Source organism: Octopus bimaculoides, chromosome 1 (assembly GCF_046866305.1).
Source record: "Octopus bimaculoides isolate indiv1 chromosome 1, ASM4686630v1, whole genome shotgun sequence".
NCBI classification, from domain to species: domain Eukaryota; kingdom Metazoa; phylum Mollusca; class Cephalopoda; order Octopoda; family Octopodidae; genus Octopus; species Octopus bimaculoides.
Window position 1 is genome coordinate 23453291 of NC_142928.1, and position 19641 is coordinate 23472931.

Here is a 19641-nt window from a genome sequence, read left to right on the forward strand (position 1 = left end):
TCACTTAAGTAGTTGCAGTATCAGTGGCCAGATTACATTTGGTGTGATGAAAATTCTGACATCAAATTATGTTTTTAGCAAAATTAACAGTCTTTGTATGTTTTGCAATAGCCAGTATGTGTTTTCCATTCTTAAATTGTATTAGTTTCAACATATGGTCTTAGATCAAATCACTTGCTTGACAAGTGCAAGACCTATAAATATATATATATATATATATATTTTCAGGGTGGCCCAAAAGTAGGTTTACAGTTTTTCAACTATCTCTTTTGCATTCATATATTAACAGTTTAGATCTTAATTATAAAAAAAAAGATATGAAACCATTATTCTATGTTAATTTTTCCAGCTCCCTTTTCAGTTTGTAAGATAGAAATTTAAATGTAATAAAATGTTTTAAAAGAAATTTGAAGTGCCTCTGAGATAACTGTAAGCCTAATTTTGGGCCACCCTGTATATGTGTCATTTAATGAATACATGACATACTAAGTTTCTGACATATTTTGCATTAATCAGTGGAGTTTGCGTTGCATACTATGTATAGACCTGCAATCATTCAAGCTCAAATGAGTGACACACACACACACACACCCACACACACACACACACCCACACCCACACACAGAAAAAAAAATGAAATGAGAAAAATTACAACAAAAAACGAGAAGATACTATTAAGGAACAATTTAAGGGAAGTGGGAATAAAGTTATGGTTCTTAAACTTGTTAAATGAAGAATATTGTTAATTTTGTGTTTATATCTAAAAAAAAAAAACTATGCCTAGTGAGGGTAGTCAAATAGGAGGGAAGCTAGCGTGCATTAAACTGAGTACCTAATCCATCTTCCAGTTCAATAACAGGTACTTGTTGAGATGCACACATCTTGTAAAAATTTCTAATCTCAAGTTTAGAATGTTGCTGCAGTTTTTCAGTCTAATAAGGTTGTGTTTACTTTTGGCTATAAAAACCTGCACTTTTTTTACTTATTAATATATAGCCTAGATCGCTATGATGCTCCACCTAATGATATGTGGTATACTGCTGTTTTTGAGGGCCCAGTTATAGCTAATTAGCTTTGTGCTTTTCTTTTCTCCAATGTGCTTGAAAAAAAAAAACTGGTGGTTGGCATATCTTGTTTGGAAGTCACTTTCACAAAGGCCAGTGTATTTAAATTCATGGAATAGAGGGGACTTCAGCTTTGTAGATGCTTGTGCTAGCCATGCATGCCTGGTTTAGTGGGCAAGTATCTGGATTGTTCCTGCAGTCTTGGTTAGCTTATGTGAAATGATGTTTTCTATACTGGACTGCAGCTGTAGGAAACTTTCAAGGAACATCTATTGAAGATTTTATTTATTGTTGTTATAGTAGAAGGCTGCTTTAATGAAAAATCTTTTTAGATGAAGAGGTTAGAGTTCCTATTACTAAGGTTTTTAAGGATGAAAGGAGTGGCAAGTTTGTTTGTATACCTAGGTTTTGATTTGATTTATGGGAGGCCTTGTAAGTGTTAAAATCTGAGTATAGGGAAGCATCTAAGAGGTTTTATGATATTTTCTTTTCATAATTTTTTCTCTTCCTCAAGTAGCCATGTCATTTAAATCTGCACATTGGTCAGCTCATGTGCTGTATACTATACAGCCTGTATGGTTATTGCACTATCCAAACATGAAACTTGAAATAGCTAATGTGTTACTCCTGTACTCATTAAATATTTACCTCTCTTTGAATTGAGTACCATTTTGCATCCAGCCAGAGCAAATCTGCCTCACCTCAATAAACTCCATCCAACCCATGCAAGCATGGGAAAGTTGACATTAAAATGATGATGATATATTATTCATTCTAGGTCATTTCTATTGCTGTCCATCGCCTGCTCATGCCTGTGTCTCACTCATCCTGATCTTTGTCCACCTCTGCTATTGCCAGATAGAAGAGTGGCAAGGTTATTTGTTTACATGCTAATGATAAGAATCCTGCCTTTCACATCATACATTCCTTCTTATTCCTCTTTGATCCAAAACTTTTAGGTTATTGAGTACTCTCTATATTTCCTGTGTACAAGCTACCGCCTCTCCTCTTGAGGTGTTTCCACAATCGAAAGCTGATGAATTTTGCTACTTCTAGAGGGACTAGTGAGCATGACAACCTCTCTTGAGTGGTGCCAAGGAGATATATCTTGTACACACTGATGAGCAGAGAAAGCATAGGGCTGTGCAGTCCTTATAGTTACCTGTTTGCTGACAACTGTTCACCTTCTCTTGTGCCATGAGAAAATGAACCCGATACACACTGTAAAGTGGTTGGCATTAGGAGGAGTAGCCAGCCAGAGAAACTAAGCCAAATGACATATATGAGCTTCTGCCTTTAGGAGCAGTGGCTCCTAATAATTGATGATTTAAGCTATGATGATGCATCCAACTCATACCAGTATGAAAAGCGAATGTAAAATGATGATGATGACGATGTGTGTATATATATAAAGCAATGTATATTTTTCAAGTGACCACAGCCAAGGTATATTTTACAATACTATGCCAGGAATCTGTCCCACATTAATATGGGAGATCTTTGATTTCATGGTGTGTCTCGGCCAATAACTTCAAAGTAGTTGTGTGGTCTTCATTCATTGAGAAACAGATTGACTTTGGCTGCAGTATTCTCAAGGGATGCTAACAAGTTTTATACATCATACAGTTGATGATCTGTGAAGGCAAGATCATCAGCATAGTGAAGTTCAGAGAAATACATACTCTGCACTAGACACTCCTTAACAGAATTTCCCCTCGCATTGGTTTCATTTTAAGAATGAACCAAAACAGTTTCGATACTGCCACAGATCCTTTCCCTTAAAAGAATTATATAAAAGTTAAGAATCTTGACTAAAAGGCATCAATGTTTGGGGATTTTTCCAAGTTACTTGTATCTGATAATGTCATCAGATTGGCTATGTCACATATTGTGTTGAACTATGGTATTTCGAGTGAGATTATTAAAGTCATCATTATCAATCTCAGAAAATCCATCAAGCTTTGTGTAAAGTACAGACAGTTCAATTAAAAAGCTTTCAGCAATTTCCATAGTCCCTCAGCGAGAAAGCCTAACTTCTATTCTCTTTCTCATCATAGTGGGTTACATCATCAGGCAAAGTTTTGACCCCATCTAAGTTAAAGCCTCACCTTCATGCAGAAGTAATCAACAATGTATATGTTATATATATATTACATTTATATTATATTTGGTGAACGTGACTGAAATATATTATTATATTAAAATAGTGTTTCATACTAGAAATGTACACACCACTAGAAAACCTGATGCTGTAGAAATGTTGTTTTAATTGTGTACACTGAGTTTTTCTACAGTCTGGCAAAATACCATAATACCAGTGAATGTTTTATTCAATTTCCTTTATATCAAGGCATAAATATCATTTAAGCAGTTGAAAATCAGATGCGTAACATTGACAAGCCTCAACAAAAGTGAAGCATGTCTGTCATTCTTGTGAATCACCATAGTGATAATGTTCACCCCACTCAGATATATATATATATATTGTGATTTTAACATGACAATATTTTATATGCATTATACACACATACATACATAAACATGCATATATATATATATATATATATATATATATATATATATATATATATATATATATATATATATATATAAAACAGTACACAATGGATTGGTTAGGTGGAAGGGCTTGTGCCTATAGTTTGTGCTGGTACTCCAAGACAAATGACATGAACATGGCGAATGTTCTTGGATGACTACAAGTTGATGACCACATTAAAAAAACACTGTAGAAGTCATTATACTTGCTCATGAGAAATGCATTATTACAATCTACTTGAAACAATGCTTGCTTCAGATAATTTATATAATTACAATTAATTATTATTAACACTGTTGTTTACTTATTTTCCTAATATTTATTTCTTTAAATTCCTTCCTTCCTTCCTGATTTTTATCGTTTGCTTTCATTCTGTCTGTTAAGCAGTTCTCCATAAAAGTTTTTAAACCAGTGTGTAACTTCCAAGTTTTATCATAACTTTTGTTTTGAAACCAAATATAAACTGGTTTATTGTCTGCATGGTATGTAAATAATGGGAAAATATGAGTTCTACAATTCTTTAAATACGTAATGTTTTAACTGTAATTTACTTCAGTAATATACAAGATTAACTGCAAGAGTTTGTTAATGATAAATACTTAAGAACTGTAAATTAAGTAAGTAAGATGTTGTGTGTACTTAAGGTAGCGAGCGACAGAATCTTTAGAACACCAAGATGCTTAGAGGCATTTCATGACTTAATGTTCTGAGTTCAGATGCCACCGACTTATCCTCACAACCCCCAAAACTACTGGCCATGTCCCAATATTGGAAAACAATATGTAGTGTATACTAATGACCAAGTTAATTAACAATAATCAGTATTATGCAGCACAGAATTTTGTCAGTGAACAGGTCGCGGTCTCAAAGCAACGAAAATATTGTGGCAAATTAAATTTAAATGTTGAAGTGAATCTAATGGTTTTTGTGTGTTTCTTAAATGGTTTATAAACACTTTCCACACTGCAATTGTTGGAATCAGTATTAAATTTTTTCTTTATCTGTACTGATTAAGCAAAATTTAAAGCGAGTTATTTTAATATGAAAATTATGAGGATGTCATTTATTGATAGTTGTGTATAAGATCAGTGCTGAGAATGTGTTTGTGGTAAATGGCATGTTTGTATGTCATCTCAACTAAAGACTAACTGTTATTTCAACGTAATCACAAGAGAACTAGCGGTGATTTAAAATTTATAGGAGATATGCTATCACATTGACGCTTTTACCAAACTGGAGTGACCTGATTGTTCTGTTGGAATTTATATCAAACTCTCCTGCGTTATCTTGCATTTTTTTCAGGCCGTTTGGTGTAAGGGAAGTAACTCTGAAGTCATATTCGGCTGTATAAGAATGTGTTCACCATAGTTAATGGGGGTGCACGCAGATCAGCGAGGATCTAAACCAGCGATTCTCAACCGCGGCTCCAAGGGCTGCATGCGGCCCTCGACGGTCTTCCCATTTAAATATAATAATTTTTTCTTTAATTGACGTGTTTTTAATTTTTTTTCTGCCCCTCCCCCCATCCAGGTTTTGGATCTGGCCCAGATATTAAACGATAACGTGTCTATTCATTTCCTAATACGGTTTTTATTCGCTACAACATTTATAGAAAATCTCTTGTGTTGAGATAATATAATATTGTATCAATGTATGATCGAGTAGTTTTTTTATACTGTAGTTATGATTATAAGTTGTAAGGTGATAACTATTCATTTGTTGGTATATCTATCATGTAGCCATTAAAACGTACATATATATATGTATATATATATATATCATGATCGTTATAAACATATGCTTGTGTGTGTATGCACGTATGTATGATAATAATAATAATAATAATAATAATAATGATAATAATAATGAAATTATTGTATACAGTGCTCAGGTGCACTACAACTTGTCAAAAGTGTGCATAAAGCATATGCAGTATTGTACAAATGTCTGGAAAGTGAACAGTGTATGAGTCAGATACAAGCTTGCTTGTGTATGGAGGGGAGAAAATCAAGCATGTGTATATATATATATATATATATATATATATATATATATATATAGGTGCACGCGTATCTGTGTAGTTAAGAAGCTCGCTTCCCAACCATACGGTTTCTGGTTCAGTCTCACTGATCAAAGCCTTGACAGTGGATTTAGTTGATGGAGACTGAAAGAAGCCAGTCATATATGTGTGTTTGTGCTCATGTGTATGCCCATATCTTGACATTACATGATAGTTGTATGCAAGTGCCACCATCATACAAGTGATGTCGTTTGTTTTCAATCTTCTGTGTAACACATCTGGCCGTGGGTGAATATCACCTTGTTCAGAAACAAGTAAGGGTTGATGACAGGAAAGGCATCCAGCCATAGGAATTCTGTCTGACCAGTGCAACCATAGAAAAGTGATTGAACCAATTATGATTATATGGCTATATATCTTGCTAGTGCCGCCGAACTGGCTCCTGTGCAGGTGGCACGTAAAATACACCATTTTGAGTGTGGCCGTTGCCAGTACCACCTGACTGGCCTTCGTGCTGGTGGCACGTAAAAGCACCCACTACACTCTCGGAGTGGTTGACGTTAGGAAGGGCATCCAGCTGTAGAAACTCTGCCAGATCAGATTGGAGCCTGGTGTAGCCATCTGGTTTCACCAGTCCTCAGTCAAATCGTCCAACCCATGCTAGCATGGAAAGCGGACGTTAAACGACGATGATGATATAAACATAACTGAAAGAAGCTCATCATATGTGTGTGTGTTTGTGTTTCATCATAGCATTGCATGATAGTTGTAAACGAGTGTCACTATTGTATTAGTGGTGCCAGTCATTTCCAATTTTCCATGAAAACATGTCAAGTCATGGAGACATATTACTTTGCTGGGACCCAAGTGAGAAGTGGCAACAAGAAAGACACCTAGCTATAGAAAGCCTGCCTCAGCAAGTCCTATCTAACCCATGCAGGCATGGAGAAGTGGATGTTAAAGTGATAATATTTTGTTTGTATATGTGTGCCTGTGTCTGTCTCTGTGTGCATGTGTATGTGCTCGCGAGGATACAACCTGAAAGTTGTAAATAAAAATCACTGTCCTACAAGCAGTGTTGTTCGTTTTTAATCCTCCATGAAAACAAATCCAGCCATAGAGAAACAAGTGAGGATTAGTGACAGGGAGGGCATCCATTTGTAGAAAATCTGCCTCAACAAATTTCATCTGACCCTTACAAGCATTTATTATTATTATTATTATTATAAGGCAGCGAGCTGGCAGAATCGTTGGCCAACTTTGTCACTGGGGCCAAGCTTTGCCTTTCATCCTTTTGGTGGGGGTGGGGGCGAAAAATTAAGAACCAGTCAAGTCTTGGGGTTGATGTGATTAACTATCCCTGTCCCCACCCATTCCAAGCCTTGTGCCTATAGTAGAAAAGATTATTATTATAACTCTTGAAATATGCATACATACCTATTACTATTTTTCTATGTTCAATCACATTGTTTACACAGATATATTTGTATATGAAACAAACATTGTAATTTTCAGTGCTGGCATTAAATTCTGTAGAAAATCTGTAGAGATACACTTAAAAGTGAAAACATCGCACTGCTAACACAAGAAGTATTAAGGTGGTAAGCTGTGCATTCTGTGTTAAAGGTCTGCTGAGGTTGACTGCCCTTTGTCCTTTCAGGGTTGATGAAATAAGTACCAGTTAAGCCACTGTGGTCAATGCAACTGACCAGCCCCCCCCCCCCCCTCTGCTAAAATTTCAGGCCTTCTCCCTATAGCAGAATGGATTGTTATTATTATCAACAACAATGTTATGATTATTATAAGGCAGCGAGCTGGCAGAAATGTTAGCACGCCGGGCAAAATGCTTAGCAGTATTTCGTCTGTTTTTACATTCTGAGTTCAAATTCCGCCGAGGTCAGCTTTGCTTTTCATCCTTTTGGGGTCGATAAATTAATTATCAGTTGCGTACTGGGGTTGATATAATCTGCTTGCACCCTCTCCAAAAATTTCAGGCCTTGTGCCTAGAGTAGAAAAAAATATTTTAAGGTGGTGAGCTGGCAGAAACGTTATCACACCAGGTGAAATGTTTAGTGGTATTTCATCTGAGTTCAAATTCCACTCAGGTCGACTTTGCCTTTCATCCTTTTGGGGTCGATAAATTAAGTACCAGTTGCATACTGGGATTGATCTAATCGACTGCTCCCCGCCTTCCCAAAAATTTCAGGCCTTGTTCCTAGAGTAGAAAAGACTATTACGATTATTATTTTATCGACTTACTTTCAGAACACAAGTACACTAATCGATTGATTCATAATGTTCACAGAATTGTATAAAAAAGAAAGATAACTGGGTTTTATGTGAATGCATATTTTTACAAAACTAAAATTTGTCTTTAACACTGATCTTTAATAGCAATGTTATATGTGTTTATATTTTCTTGTAATAACTTGAAACTCTAACAAAACTCACTGAGTGGTTGTTGTTTTTTCTTTTAGCTTTTATTTTATCATATATCTCTGAAGAAATGATTATAAATGTTTGTTTACCTGTTAATCTTATCTATAAAAGGCAGATTTTTCTCTGTGTGTGTGTATGTTTAAAATTCATACATTTACACAATTCCAAATTTCTTGGATTAAAAAATCGGAATTAATATTCTAAATACAATAAGTGAGGTCACAGCGTCATTTTTCAGTCAAAGTAACTCTGAATTACGAATAAAATCCATAAAACTACAAAAATTAACATTTTCCCCTCTAATTATACAAGCATGATGAATGAAGTGAGGAAATTTCACCCGACTTCGTTATCATTCTTTATTCATAATCATCATCCAGCCTCATCCCCATTAGCCCTACTACCACCATCATCACCATCGTTATCATCAGACATAACAACACTCATTAGTTAAAACAATGGTTTAGTGGTAGAATTATTTTTAAATATATGTAGTCTTGGGAAAACATAGTTGGCCAGTGTCACTAATAATCAGTGAAATCTGCAAATATGAATAAAATTGTTTAACATTGTGGAAAAGTGTATTCTTATGTTTCAGAGAGAAAATAAAATAAAATACAATAAATATAACTTATTATGAGCCAGTGACAGAGTCTCTACATGGTCTCCTAACTTGCTAGAAACAGCAGCTAAATCTTCCTCAAAGTGTACCCCATCTGTCTTTAACAAAAAAATAAAAACAGAAAGGATACATTGAATAACAGTTGTAAATATGCTGCTTGAAATATAAATGGATTGGTCATGGCTGGAATGACTTTCACCATAAGTTTGTTCATTTGGTGCTCACTTCAGACTAAGCTACAAATTATATTTATGCATCTTATTTGATGATAGACTGATTACTATGCATCTTCTAATATATTGATTTTATACAAATGTGTTTGGTAAATTGATTTAGTCACAAGTATGTTACTGGTATTTATTTCAGTATGTTTTCAACACAGAAATAAAGAGATATATTAAACTTGACATTTAAAACACCTGATCTAATTCTTTACATTTGTATCATATACTCTCAGTTCTTTGCCAATGATACTAAAAATAAACAAAATCATATATAAGTCACTTATTATGCTATAACTGTCTAAAGTAGTGGTTCTCAACCATTTTTTACTTTGGGACTATTTGATTCCTATTTTACTCAGGTGGACTCTCATAGCCGTTCAGTGTTTAAAAAGTTTTATTGTAGTACCTGCTGACTGGTTCTCATGCCGGTGGCATGTAAAAAGCACCAGCCGAACGTGGCCGGTGCCAGTACCCACTGACTGGCCCCCATGCCAGTGGCATGTAAAAAGCACTATTCGAATGTGATCAATGCCAGGCCCGCCTGACTGGCTCCTGTGCCGGTGGCATGTAAAAAGCACCCACTACACCCTTGGAGTGGTTGGCATTAGGAAGGACATCCAGCTGTAGAAACATTGCCCAGTCAGATTGGAGCCTGGTGCAGCTGCTGGCTCTCCAGACCTCAGTCAAACCATCCAACACATGCCAGCATGGAAAACGGATGTTAAACGATGATGATGATAATGATAATGAATTAAATATTATTAGGAATTGTATTAAAAAAATTGTGAAAACATTTGGTGTATTGTTGATATATAAGCAATTTATTTTACATAAATTTTAACAACAAAATCATATATGAATCCCCAAGAGTCAAATGGACCCTGGTTGAGAACCACTGGTCTAAAGCTAACAGATTTGTCTGGGTTTTGATCTAATTTATAAGGATCCTATTTATAAAGAATGATATGAAAACATTAGACTAAAAAGAAGAGAATGAGTTATCACTACTTGAAAAACACCTTGAACTAAATCCATCATTATTTGCATGAATTTCTAAATTGCAATTATATATACATACATACATATATATATATATATATATATATATATATATATATATATATATATATATATATATATATATATATATACACACACAGTAATACCTCACTTTACGAGGATCTGCTTTATGCGACCCCGGGTTTACAAGCTTTTAGCAGTTTTATTTTCTTCTTATGAGTTTTTGCTTTCTGAGTTTTCCCCAGGAATGAATTCACTCATATATCGAGGCATTACTGTATATATATATATATATATATATATATATATATATATATATATATATATTTGGTGTTTCTTATTTCATTGCTGTGTTAGCTGACTAACACTTTGGAATTATTTTGTTTGGATTTTGGTTTCTAATAGAATATTTAAGTTGCATATTAATTCAACTAATTCTAAGATGAGGTTTGGTTTGTTGAAGCTACTTAAACTGGATGCTATTAGAAACCAGTTCAATGATTAATTTTGTAAAATCATACTGAAAGAATAACAAATTGTGAATAATTAACCAAAAATGTTTTTAGTTTTAATGGATATATGTGTGTGTGTGTGTGTAAATACTGGTGCTGGTGCCATATAAAAAAAGCACTGGTGCTGGTGCCATATAAAAGGCACTCAGTACACTCTGTAAAGTGGTTGATGTTAGGAAGGGCATCCAGCTGTAGAAACTATGCCAGAACAGAAGATGGGCCTGGTGCAGTTCCTGACCTTACCAGCTCCTGTCAAACCATCCAACCCATGCCAGCATGGAAAATGGACTTTAAGATGGATATTAAATGAAGATGTATGTATATATATGAGTGTGTGTGTGTATATGTATATACAGGGTGTCCACAAAGTCTGGGTACATGGAGTAAATAAAATCATAACGTAAACAATTAAATATAAGAAATAATAATTTCTTAAAGTATGTGTTAATCCCCATGTACCCAAACTTTGTGGACACCCTGTATATGTATGTGTGTGTTTGTCTATATATATATATATATATATATATATATAGAAAAGAAAAGAAATGATTTTACCTTTAAATTACCTACTACTGTATACCTTATAGCTAGGACTATACATAGTAAGATAATACACCAGGATGTCTGCCTATGGATACATCTATCGCTTAGATGGTTGCATAACCTCTAACTTATATTTTGCTTAGTATATATATATATATGTATATATCCATTAACAAAATTATATATTGTGTATGTGCATATATACACATGCACACATACATGCATGTGTGTGTGTGTGTGTATATATATATATATATATATGTATGTATATACATGCCTGTGTCTTGTAATATTTGCAGGTTGAACGTGAAGATTATTCCCACAAAACTGCTACTCCCATTCCAAGTGTGGACAGTGCTTTGGAGTCTTGGGGAAGTTCTGGGTTAGAGAGTTTCAATCAGAATTCAAATATACATACCGTTCTTGTGACCAAAAATGGCAGCAGCAGTATAAACCACAGTCCAGATAAATCAGGTAAGAGACTGTTTATGAGAACTGATAAGCATGCATGTATATCATTTTTTTCAATGTCATATCAATGTTTTGTATATTAGAATTTCTAAATTTAGTTTTTAATCTTGCATATGAGCAGATTCTTGAAGCCATAACTTGTGGGTCAGCTGTGTATTAAAAGCATTGGTCAGTGTGTGCAGACAATATATATATGTATGTGTGTGTGTGTAATATACAGGGTGTGATTAATAAACTGCTGTCTAAATTATGCTAAGGTGAAAATATCACTGACATCTCATTCTAACAGATATATTTACCAAAATTACATAAAAATATCTTGAAATACTAAAGAGTAAATTTATTCAATAAAATCGCCATTGGCTTCAACCATAGGCCTCCTTCAACCTCCAGACGACTTCAGAATCTCCTGCAACTCTTCTGGATGGTCTCCTTGTTTAAGTTGGTGAATGCTGCCATAATCCTAGCCTTCAGTTCATCTTTGCTGTTACAAGGAGTTTTGTTGGGACAAACACAGACACACAAACATATACACACACACACATATACATATATACGACGGGCTTCTTTCAGTTTCCGTCTACCAAATCCACTCACAAGGCTTTGGTCGGTCCGAGGCTATAGTAGAAGACACTTGCCCAAGGTGCCACACAGTGGAAATGAACCTGGAACCATATGGTTGGTAAGCAAGCTACTTACCACACAGCCACTCCTGTGCCTATATTAATTGCCTGAAATTAATTTCAATTTTTTAATTAATGGAATTAATGAATTGTTATTTTGTAACATAGTTTGGTGCTTTATTTATTAAAATGGAATCTGTCCAGGTGGCACATAAAATACACCATTTCGAGCGTGGCCGTCGCCAGTACCGCTTGACTGGCCTTTGTGCCGGTGGCACGTAAAAGCACCCACTACACTCTTGGAGTGGTTGGCGTTAGGAAGGGCATCCAGCTGTAGAAACTCTGCCAGATCAGATTGGAGCCTGGTGTCGCCTCCTGGTCCACCAGTCCTCAGTCAAATCGTCTAACCCATGCTAGCATGGAAAGCGGACGTTAAACGACGACGACAATGATGATGATGATGATGAAAGAATTAAATACCGTTTGGCATAATGCATTCTTAACTCGGTGAATTTCTTTTGTTTGCAGCCACATTACCAGCTGATTTCCGCAGTTATCCAGATTCCATAGAGTCATCTTCAGAGGCAGACGGTAGCATGGAAGGCAACTCTACCCATCACCACTACACTGATGATGGATGGCAGGACAATGAGAGCAACCAAAGTTACGAGGACAGCAGTGATAACGAGAAGGCTGACGAATGGTCAAGGACATGCGATGACCTTGAAAACACTGACACCTCAGAGATGCTACGACAGATAGGCGCAAGTCTTAGGCAAAGGAGCGTTGCGAGTCTACATAAGATACGATCCCGTGAAGGGAGACGGAAACCAAAGAAAAGCAACTGCCACTGTGCCCAGGGCAACGATAGTAACATCAACACCAATTGCCACAATACTAGTAAAGTAGCTTCATCTCATACAAACACATGTACCGATTTAGTACCAGCGACATTCGATGAGCAGGTACAAACCATTTTTTCCCCTACCCCAATTGAACTTCACAAGTTTACGATCGTTAAAGAAAATGCCACAGAAGATTTCGGTTTCAGCTTATCAGAAGGAATGTATGAAAAGGGAGTGTATATCAGCGCTATTAGGCCTGGAAGTCTGGCAGAGAAATCTGGTCTCTTGCAATATGACCGGATTCTTCAGGTATGACAATTTTTAAAATGTTTCTTTCCATAAACATTACTTATGTTAGACCCTTTGCTTCCTGTCGAGTATAAACCATCAATGACTTTTCTCTTCTATTCTCAAACCTGGGCTCTCTTTACTGTTTCGCTCCAGTTGGGTCTTTTTTTTTTTTTTTTTTTTCAGTTTTGCTTTAGTATTCTGCTTCCAGCTAAGTTTATTATCATCATCTCTTTTACTCTTTTACTTGTTTCAGTCATTTGACTGTGGCCATGCTGGAGCACTGCCTTTAGTCGAGCAAATCGACCCTAGGACTTCTTCTTTGTAAGCCTAGTACTTATTATATTGGTCTCTTTTGCCGAACCGCTAAGTTACGGGGATGTAAACACACCAGCATTGGTTGTCAAGTGATGTTGGGGGGACAAACATATACACACAAACATATACACACACATACATATATATATATATATATATATATATATATATATGACGGGCTTCTTTCAGACAAACACAGACACACAAACATATACACACAGATACATGTATATATACAACGGGCCTCTTTCAGTTTCCGTCTACCAGATTCACTCACAAGGCTTTGGTCGGCCTGAGGCTATAGTAGAAGACACTTGCCCAAAGTGCCATGCAGTGGGACTGAACCCAGAACCATGTGGTTGGTAAAAAAGTTACTTACCACACAGCCACTCCTGTGCCTCAGTAAGACAAATGAAAAAATGTTTCTTTCCGTAAACATTACTTATTTAGACCCTTTGCTTCCTGTCGAGTATAAACCATCAATGACTTTTCACTTCTGTTCTAAAACTGGGCTCTCTTTACTGTTTCTCTCCAGTTGGGTCTTTTTTTTTTCCAGTTTTGCGTTAGTATTCTGTCTCCAGCTAAGTTTATTATCATCCTCTCTTTTACTCTTTTACTTGTTTCAGTCATTTGACTGTGGCCATGTTGGAGCACCGCCTTTTAGTCGAGCAAATCGACCCCAGGACTTATTCTTTGTAAGCCTAGTACTTATTCTATCAGTCTCTTATGCCGAACCGCTAAGTTACGAGGATGTAAACACACCAGCATCGGTTGTCAAGCGATGATGGGGGGGACAAACACAGACACACAAACATATACACACACATACATGTATATATACGACGGGCTTCTTTCAGTTTCCGTCTACCAAATCCACTCACAAGGCTTTGGTCAGCCCGAGGCTATAGTAGAAGACACTTGCCCAAGGTGCCATGCAGTGGGACTGAACCCAGAACTATGTGGTTCGTAAGCAACCATATATATATATGACGGGCTTCTTTGAGACAAACACACACACATGTACATACGTATACATACGACGGGCTTCTTTCAGTTTCCGTCTACCAAATCCACTCACAAGGCTTTGGTCAGCCCGAGGCTATAGTAGAAGACACTTGCCCAAGGTGCCACGCAGTGGGACTGAACCCAGAACCATGTGGTTCATAAGCAACCTACTTACCACATAGCCACTCCTACGCCTATCATCATCATTAGCAGAATCATTAGCACACTGGATGAAACGCTTAGCAGTATTTTGTCTGTCACTTCATTCTGAGTCTCAATTCCGCCGAGGTTGACTTTGCCTTCCACTCTTTCGGAGTTGATAAATTAAGTACCAGTGAAACGGGGGGGGGGGGGTCAGTGTAATCAACTGGTCCCCTCCCAGAAAGCCTTGTGCTTATAGTAGAAATGATTATTATTATTATTATTTAGTGAGTTGGACAAAATTCTTAGCAGCTTTTTTTCCGACTCTTTACATTCTGAGTTCAAATTCCACCAAGGTTGACTTTGCTTTTCATCCTTTCGGGGTTGATGGTTGATAAAATAAGCACTAGTCAAATACTGGAGTTGATGTAATTGATTAAGCCCCTCTCCCTAGAATTGTTGGCCTCATGTCAGAATTTGTAGCATTATTATTATTATTATTATTATTATTATTATTAAGGTGATGAGCTTGCAGAATCATTAGTATGCCTGACAAGATGCTTAGTGATATTTTTTCGGGCTTTACGTTCTGAGTTCAAATCCTGTTGTGGTCAACTTTGCCTTTTATCCTTTTGGGAGTTGATAAAATAAGTACCAGTTGAACGCTGAGATTAATGTAATTGACTAACCCCCTACCCTGAAATTGCTGGCCTAGTGCCAACATTTGAAACCATTATTGTTATTATAATTATTACCTCTTTTTCTGATTTCAGGTGAATAATGTGAAAACTCGAGATTTTGATTGCCGTCTTGTAGTACCAGTTATTGCTGAGGCTGGCAGCTATCTAGAGTTGGTTGTAAGCCGAAATCCTCTGGCAGACGCATCAAATGAAGGGAGAGCTTATATGTTAAATAATAAGAAACCTTTGAAATCTTTATGAAATATAAGAAAAGACTAATTCTATACCAATTTTCAAGCCCTCATTTTTTTAAAACATGAAACTCATTGAGCTTGCTATGAGATTTTTGGGATTAATCTGTGTCTCATACTTTGTACTCCAGGAATATACCGGAAACAATCTAATTTTCAAACCCAGCAAAGAAAATGTTTTAGATTGCTAAGTAAACATCTGTCAAAACGAGGAAGGGAATATGTGAGATAATCTTACATATATGTTACTTAACAAACATCCCCGAGAGAGAACGAGAGAGAGAAGTGTGTGTTATTGTTGTTTGTTTTGTTTATTTTTTTTAATTTTATAAAAAAAATTATTTATTCATCATTTGCCGTTTGGTGAACGTTTAAAGAAATGATTTTACAGGAATCAATCAAAGGAAGAAATGAAGACAAGATTTTTTTTTTTTTTTTTAATCTTGTAAGAGCAGCAGTAAATCATGTACAGTAATTAAGACCAGAGTTAATTGACTTTGAAAGTAGCAATAGAAGAGACGGTGCTTACAAGCTAATGACTTAACCAAACTTTCTACACCAGTATTTTTTCATATTCATGTGGGACACTACATGAGTGTGAAAATTGCTTAACTCTTTTGGTACCAATCCAACTGAGACTGTCCTTGGTTCTTTGATATAATCTTCCTGTTTTAAAGTGATATAAATTAAAACCTTCCATTGAAATTTCATGTTAATTTATGTTCCTAACTCCAGCTTAATAATGACAAATTTATTTGAATAAATTTGTAGTGGCGCGAAATTATAGCCGCCATTGAGGAAGTACTATTCTGCGCATGCGCAGGGGACTTCACCACCGGAAGCCCCTCGAGTTGCGCATGCGTAGTAAAACTCTCTCTTTAAGTAAGAGTTTTACTACGCATGCGCAACTCGAGAGGCTTCCGGTAGTGAAGTCCCCTGCGCATGCGCAGAATAGTACTACCTCAATGGCGGCTATAACTTTGCGCCACTACAAATTCATCATTATTTTCCAAATTAATTGAAACAAAGGTAATGTATTACAACAGAAATATGGTAGCAAAAGGGTTAACTGATATGTGTGTGTGTGCAAACTCCATCTTACACAGCTTGCTGATGAAGCTATGAAGCTGTTTCTCTCTCTCTCTCTCTCCATTGAACTGAATTTTAAATTAGATATAAAATAAATTCCACAGAACAATACTCAGTCAACAAAATGATATTCAGTGGCAGAAAAGAAATAAAGAAGAGGCCATGGAACTGAACTCTTAAGAAATGGTTCCTATTGATAATTGATGGCCTTTCAAATATGTGTTATCAACACAAATTTGTAATGTTTGGACAATTAACCAAATGTATATTGCTGTGAATGTTTAGTTATATCTGTATATTTCTGTGTGTGTGTGTGTGTTGTTATTTTTTTTCTTTGCAGGAATGGCCTTCATATTGTCAGTAAGTAACTAGAAAAAGAGTTCTATGAAACATAACAAAAAAAAAATCATAACTATTTGTCATAATTAAACAAAAACAAGCTTGCATTCTTACAGTCATCGATTCCTACAGTATATTCTGTTTCTGCGACAAACTTTTTCATTCTTGCTGCCAGATTTGCTTTTCAGTTGTCCTCCTCATAACATTTGGGTCTGCCTTGACCATGAATGATTAAAAACAACAAAAGAAAAAGACCAAAAAAAAAAAAACCATCCAGTATAAACAAAAAAAAAAGTGTTTCCAAAATTTTTTCCCCAAAAGTTGTTTCATCATCATTTTGATTAATTTAAGTTGGGGATCATTTACAAACTCAAATAAATCTTTTTTTGTAATGGAAAATTTCATGCCATAATGTCTGTCCTCCACATTTCTTAAATTTGAATACTGGAAAATGTTTGATGTGACTTTGCTCACAAAATAAATATATATAAAAAAAAAAAATCAAAACTGTACTAGTTTGATGTTCCATCCTTTTTGGTATTTCTTTTTTCCTATCTTTCATTCACATAAAGATTGAAATATATATTGTTTTACTAATTTCGTTTTTAATTTCATAAATCAATGTTTTTTTCTTTTGCTTTTTCTTTTATGGAAAGGCATCACAATAACCAATTTAGGGATTCCGAGAGAGTGGAAGAAAAAAGGGGAGATAAATTACAACAGCTGGATTGTTGCAAATAGAAGAAACATTGCATGAAGATGTTATCCTTAGACCATGGCCTTGGTCTCAATGTTCGTAAGCTTGGACTTAGTTAAAGGAACCCAAAGGCTAGGTTGTCATGTTAAACTGGTTGATGGATTGTGTCTACCGTTCACAAAGAGGTATAGTTCACAGGTTTCAGTGGTCCAGTTTCAATACCAACACTTAAGTTGCTTGACACAATGGTACTTGCTGCAAAGTACCATACTGTACTTTTGATTTTGGAACCATGTGACTGTGAAACGAACTTCTTAACCACATCACTATAAGTCTCTTCAACCAAATACGTGAATGCATCATCATCATCGTTTAATGTCTGCTTTACATGCTAGCATGGGTTGGACGATTTGACTGAGGACTGGTGAACCAGATAGCTACACCAGGCTCCAATCTGATTTGGCAGAGTTTCTACAGCTGCATGCCCTTCCTAACGCCAACCACTCTGAGAGCAAAAGTTCTTAAATCTAAAATCCAGTACAGACAGAAGGAGTGATATAGGATGTTGTGTATAGTGGTAGCAGACTTCCATTGCTCAACGATAAAGATTGATTTTTGATCAACACAGTTACTTGTTCACTTATTTAATGTGCAAGTGGATGAGTATTCCAAAAAAACCTGACCCATTAATGTAATTCTCAGGCAGAATTATCATGACACAGCATGTGACAAGGTTGTGCCTTTGAATCACACGTACAATCCACCCAATGAGCTTCTATACAGTTTCTGTCTCCTCAAATTCGGTCTCATAGAATGGGTCAACTCCATGCTATAGTAAATTACATTTGCTCTGTGAGATTTAACTCTTTAGCATTCAGATAACTTATCAAATATAATGCTTATTTATTCACATTATTTTGAATTAATAATACATTCTCTCACAGCTTTGAGATTTTGATGATGCGATTGTTTATTTTTAGAATGACATTGTAGGGTAGACACGAGAGGCTGGATCTGGCTGGCTTGAACATAAGACACATAGAATATTTGTGTCTGGTATGGCTGGGGTAAATGCTAAAGGGTTAAAGAAATTCTCTTACATGTCTTGATGATTTCAGATATTTATTTAATCCATTTAGACATCCATGTAAAGCTGAAAAACCATGACAGGATGAGGAGGGTTTGTAATAAACTTTATATAAAAGAATAAACTAAAACAAAAGCACAAAGACTATGAAGGAGAAAAAGAGGTACAGATAAAGAACAATTAAGTATTTTCTTTTATTAAATCTTTTTTTTTTTTCCATGAATTGAAACGTCTTATGCTTAGTTGATCCTTGAAAGAAAGTTGTACAACCAACCTTGGAAGTTGTTTTAAGACCAGGTTTAAAACGCTCTCTCTCTCTCTCTGTCTGTCACTCACTCACAAATGGGTATTTTTGCTTTCAAACAAGTAATGAATTCTAAATTAGGTAATCAATATCATTCACTACAATACTCAGCTTCGGCTGATACTTTATTTTATCAATCCTAGGCAGGGTGAAAGGCAAAGTTAATTGTTATTTCTTTACTACCCACAAGGGGCTAAACATAGAGGGGACAAACAAGGGATTAAGTCAATTACATCGACCTCAGTGCGTAACTGGTACTTAATTTATCGACCCCGAAAGGTTGAAAGGCAAAGTCAACCTCAGCGGAATTTGAACTCAGAACGTAGCGGTAGACAAAATACCGCTAAGCATTTCGCCTGGCGTGTTAACATTTCTGCCAGCTCGCTGCCTTTGTTAATTGTAGCAAGATTTGAACTCAGGATGTAAACTGCTGGTACAAATACCACAAGGCATTCCTTTTGATACTCTACTGATTCTGCCAGCTCTTCCCCTTCATTCAAAC

At 35.9% G+C, this 19641-nt stretch overlaps 1 protein-coding gene across 14 annotated transcripts in view; it reads left to right on the top strand.

Moving 5' to 3' along the window:
• Positions 1 to 17563, top strand: part of LOC106884182 (glutamate receptor-interacting protein 1) — a 542605-nt gene extending 525042 nt beyond the window's left edge. For all 14 annotated transcript variants that reach the window (XM_089349488.1, XM_089349543.1, XM_089349474.1 and 11 more), the window contains 4 exons: positions 11301 to 11475; positions 12624 to 13249; positions 15466 to 16424; positions 16551 to 17563. In XM_089349488.1, the coding sequence (XP_089205614.1) occupies positions 11301 to 11475; positions 12624 to 13249; positions 15466 to 15633 (969 nt within the window). In that variant the 3' untranslated portion in view covers positions 15634 to 16424; positions 16551 to 17563. The remainder of the gene's footprint in view (positions 1 to 11300; positions 11476 to 12623; positions 13250 to 15465; positions 16425 to 16550) is intronic.
• Positions 17564 to 19641: the final 2078 nt, after the last annotated feature.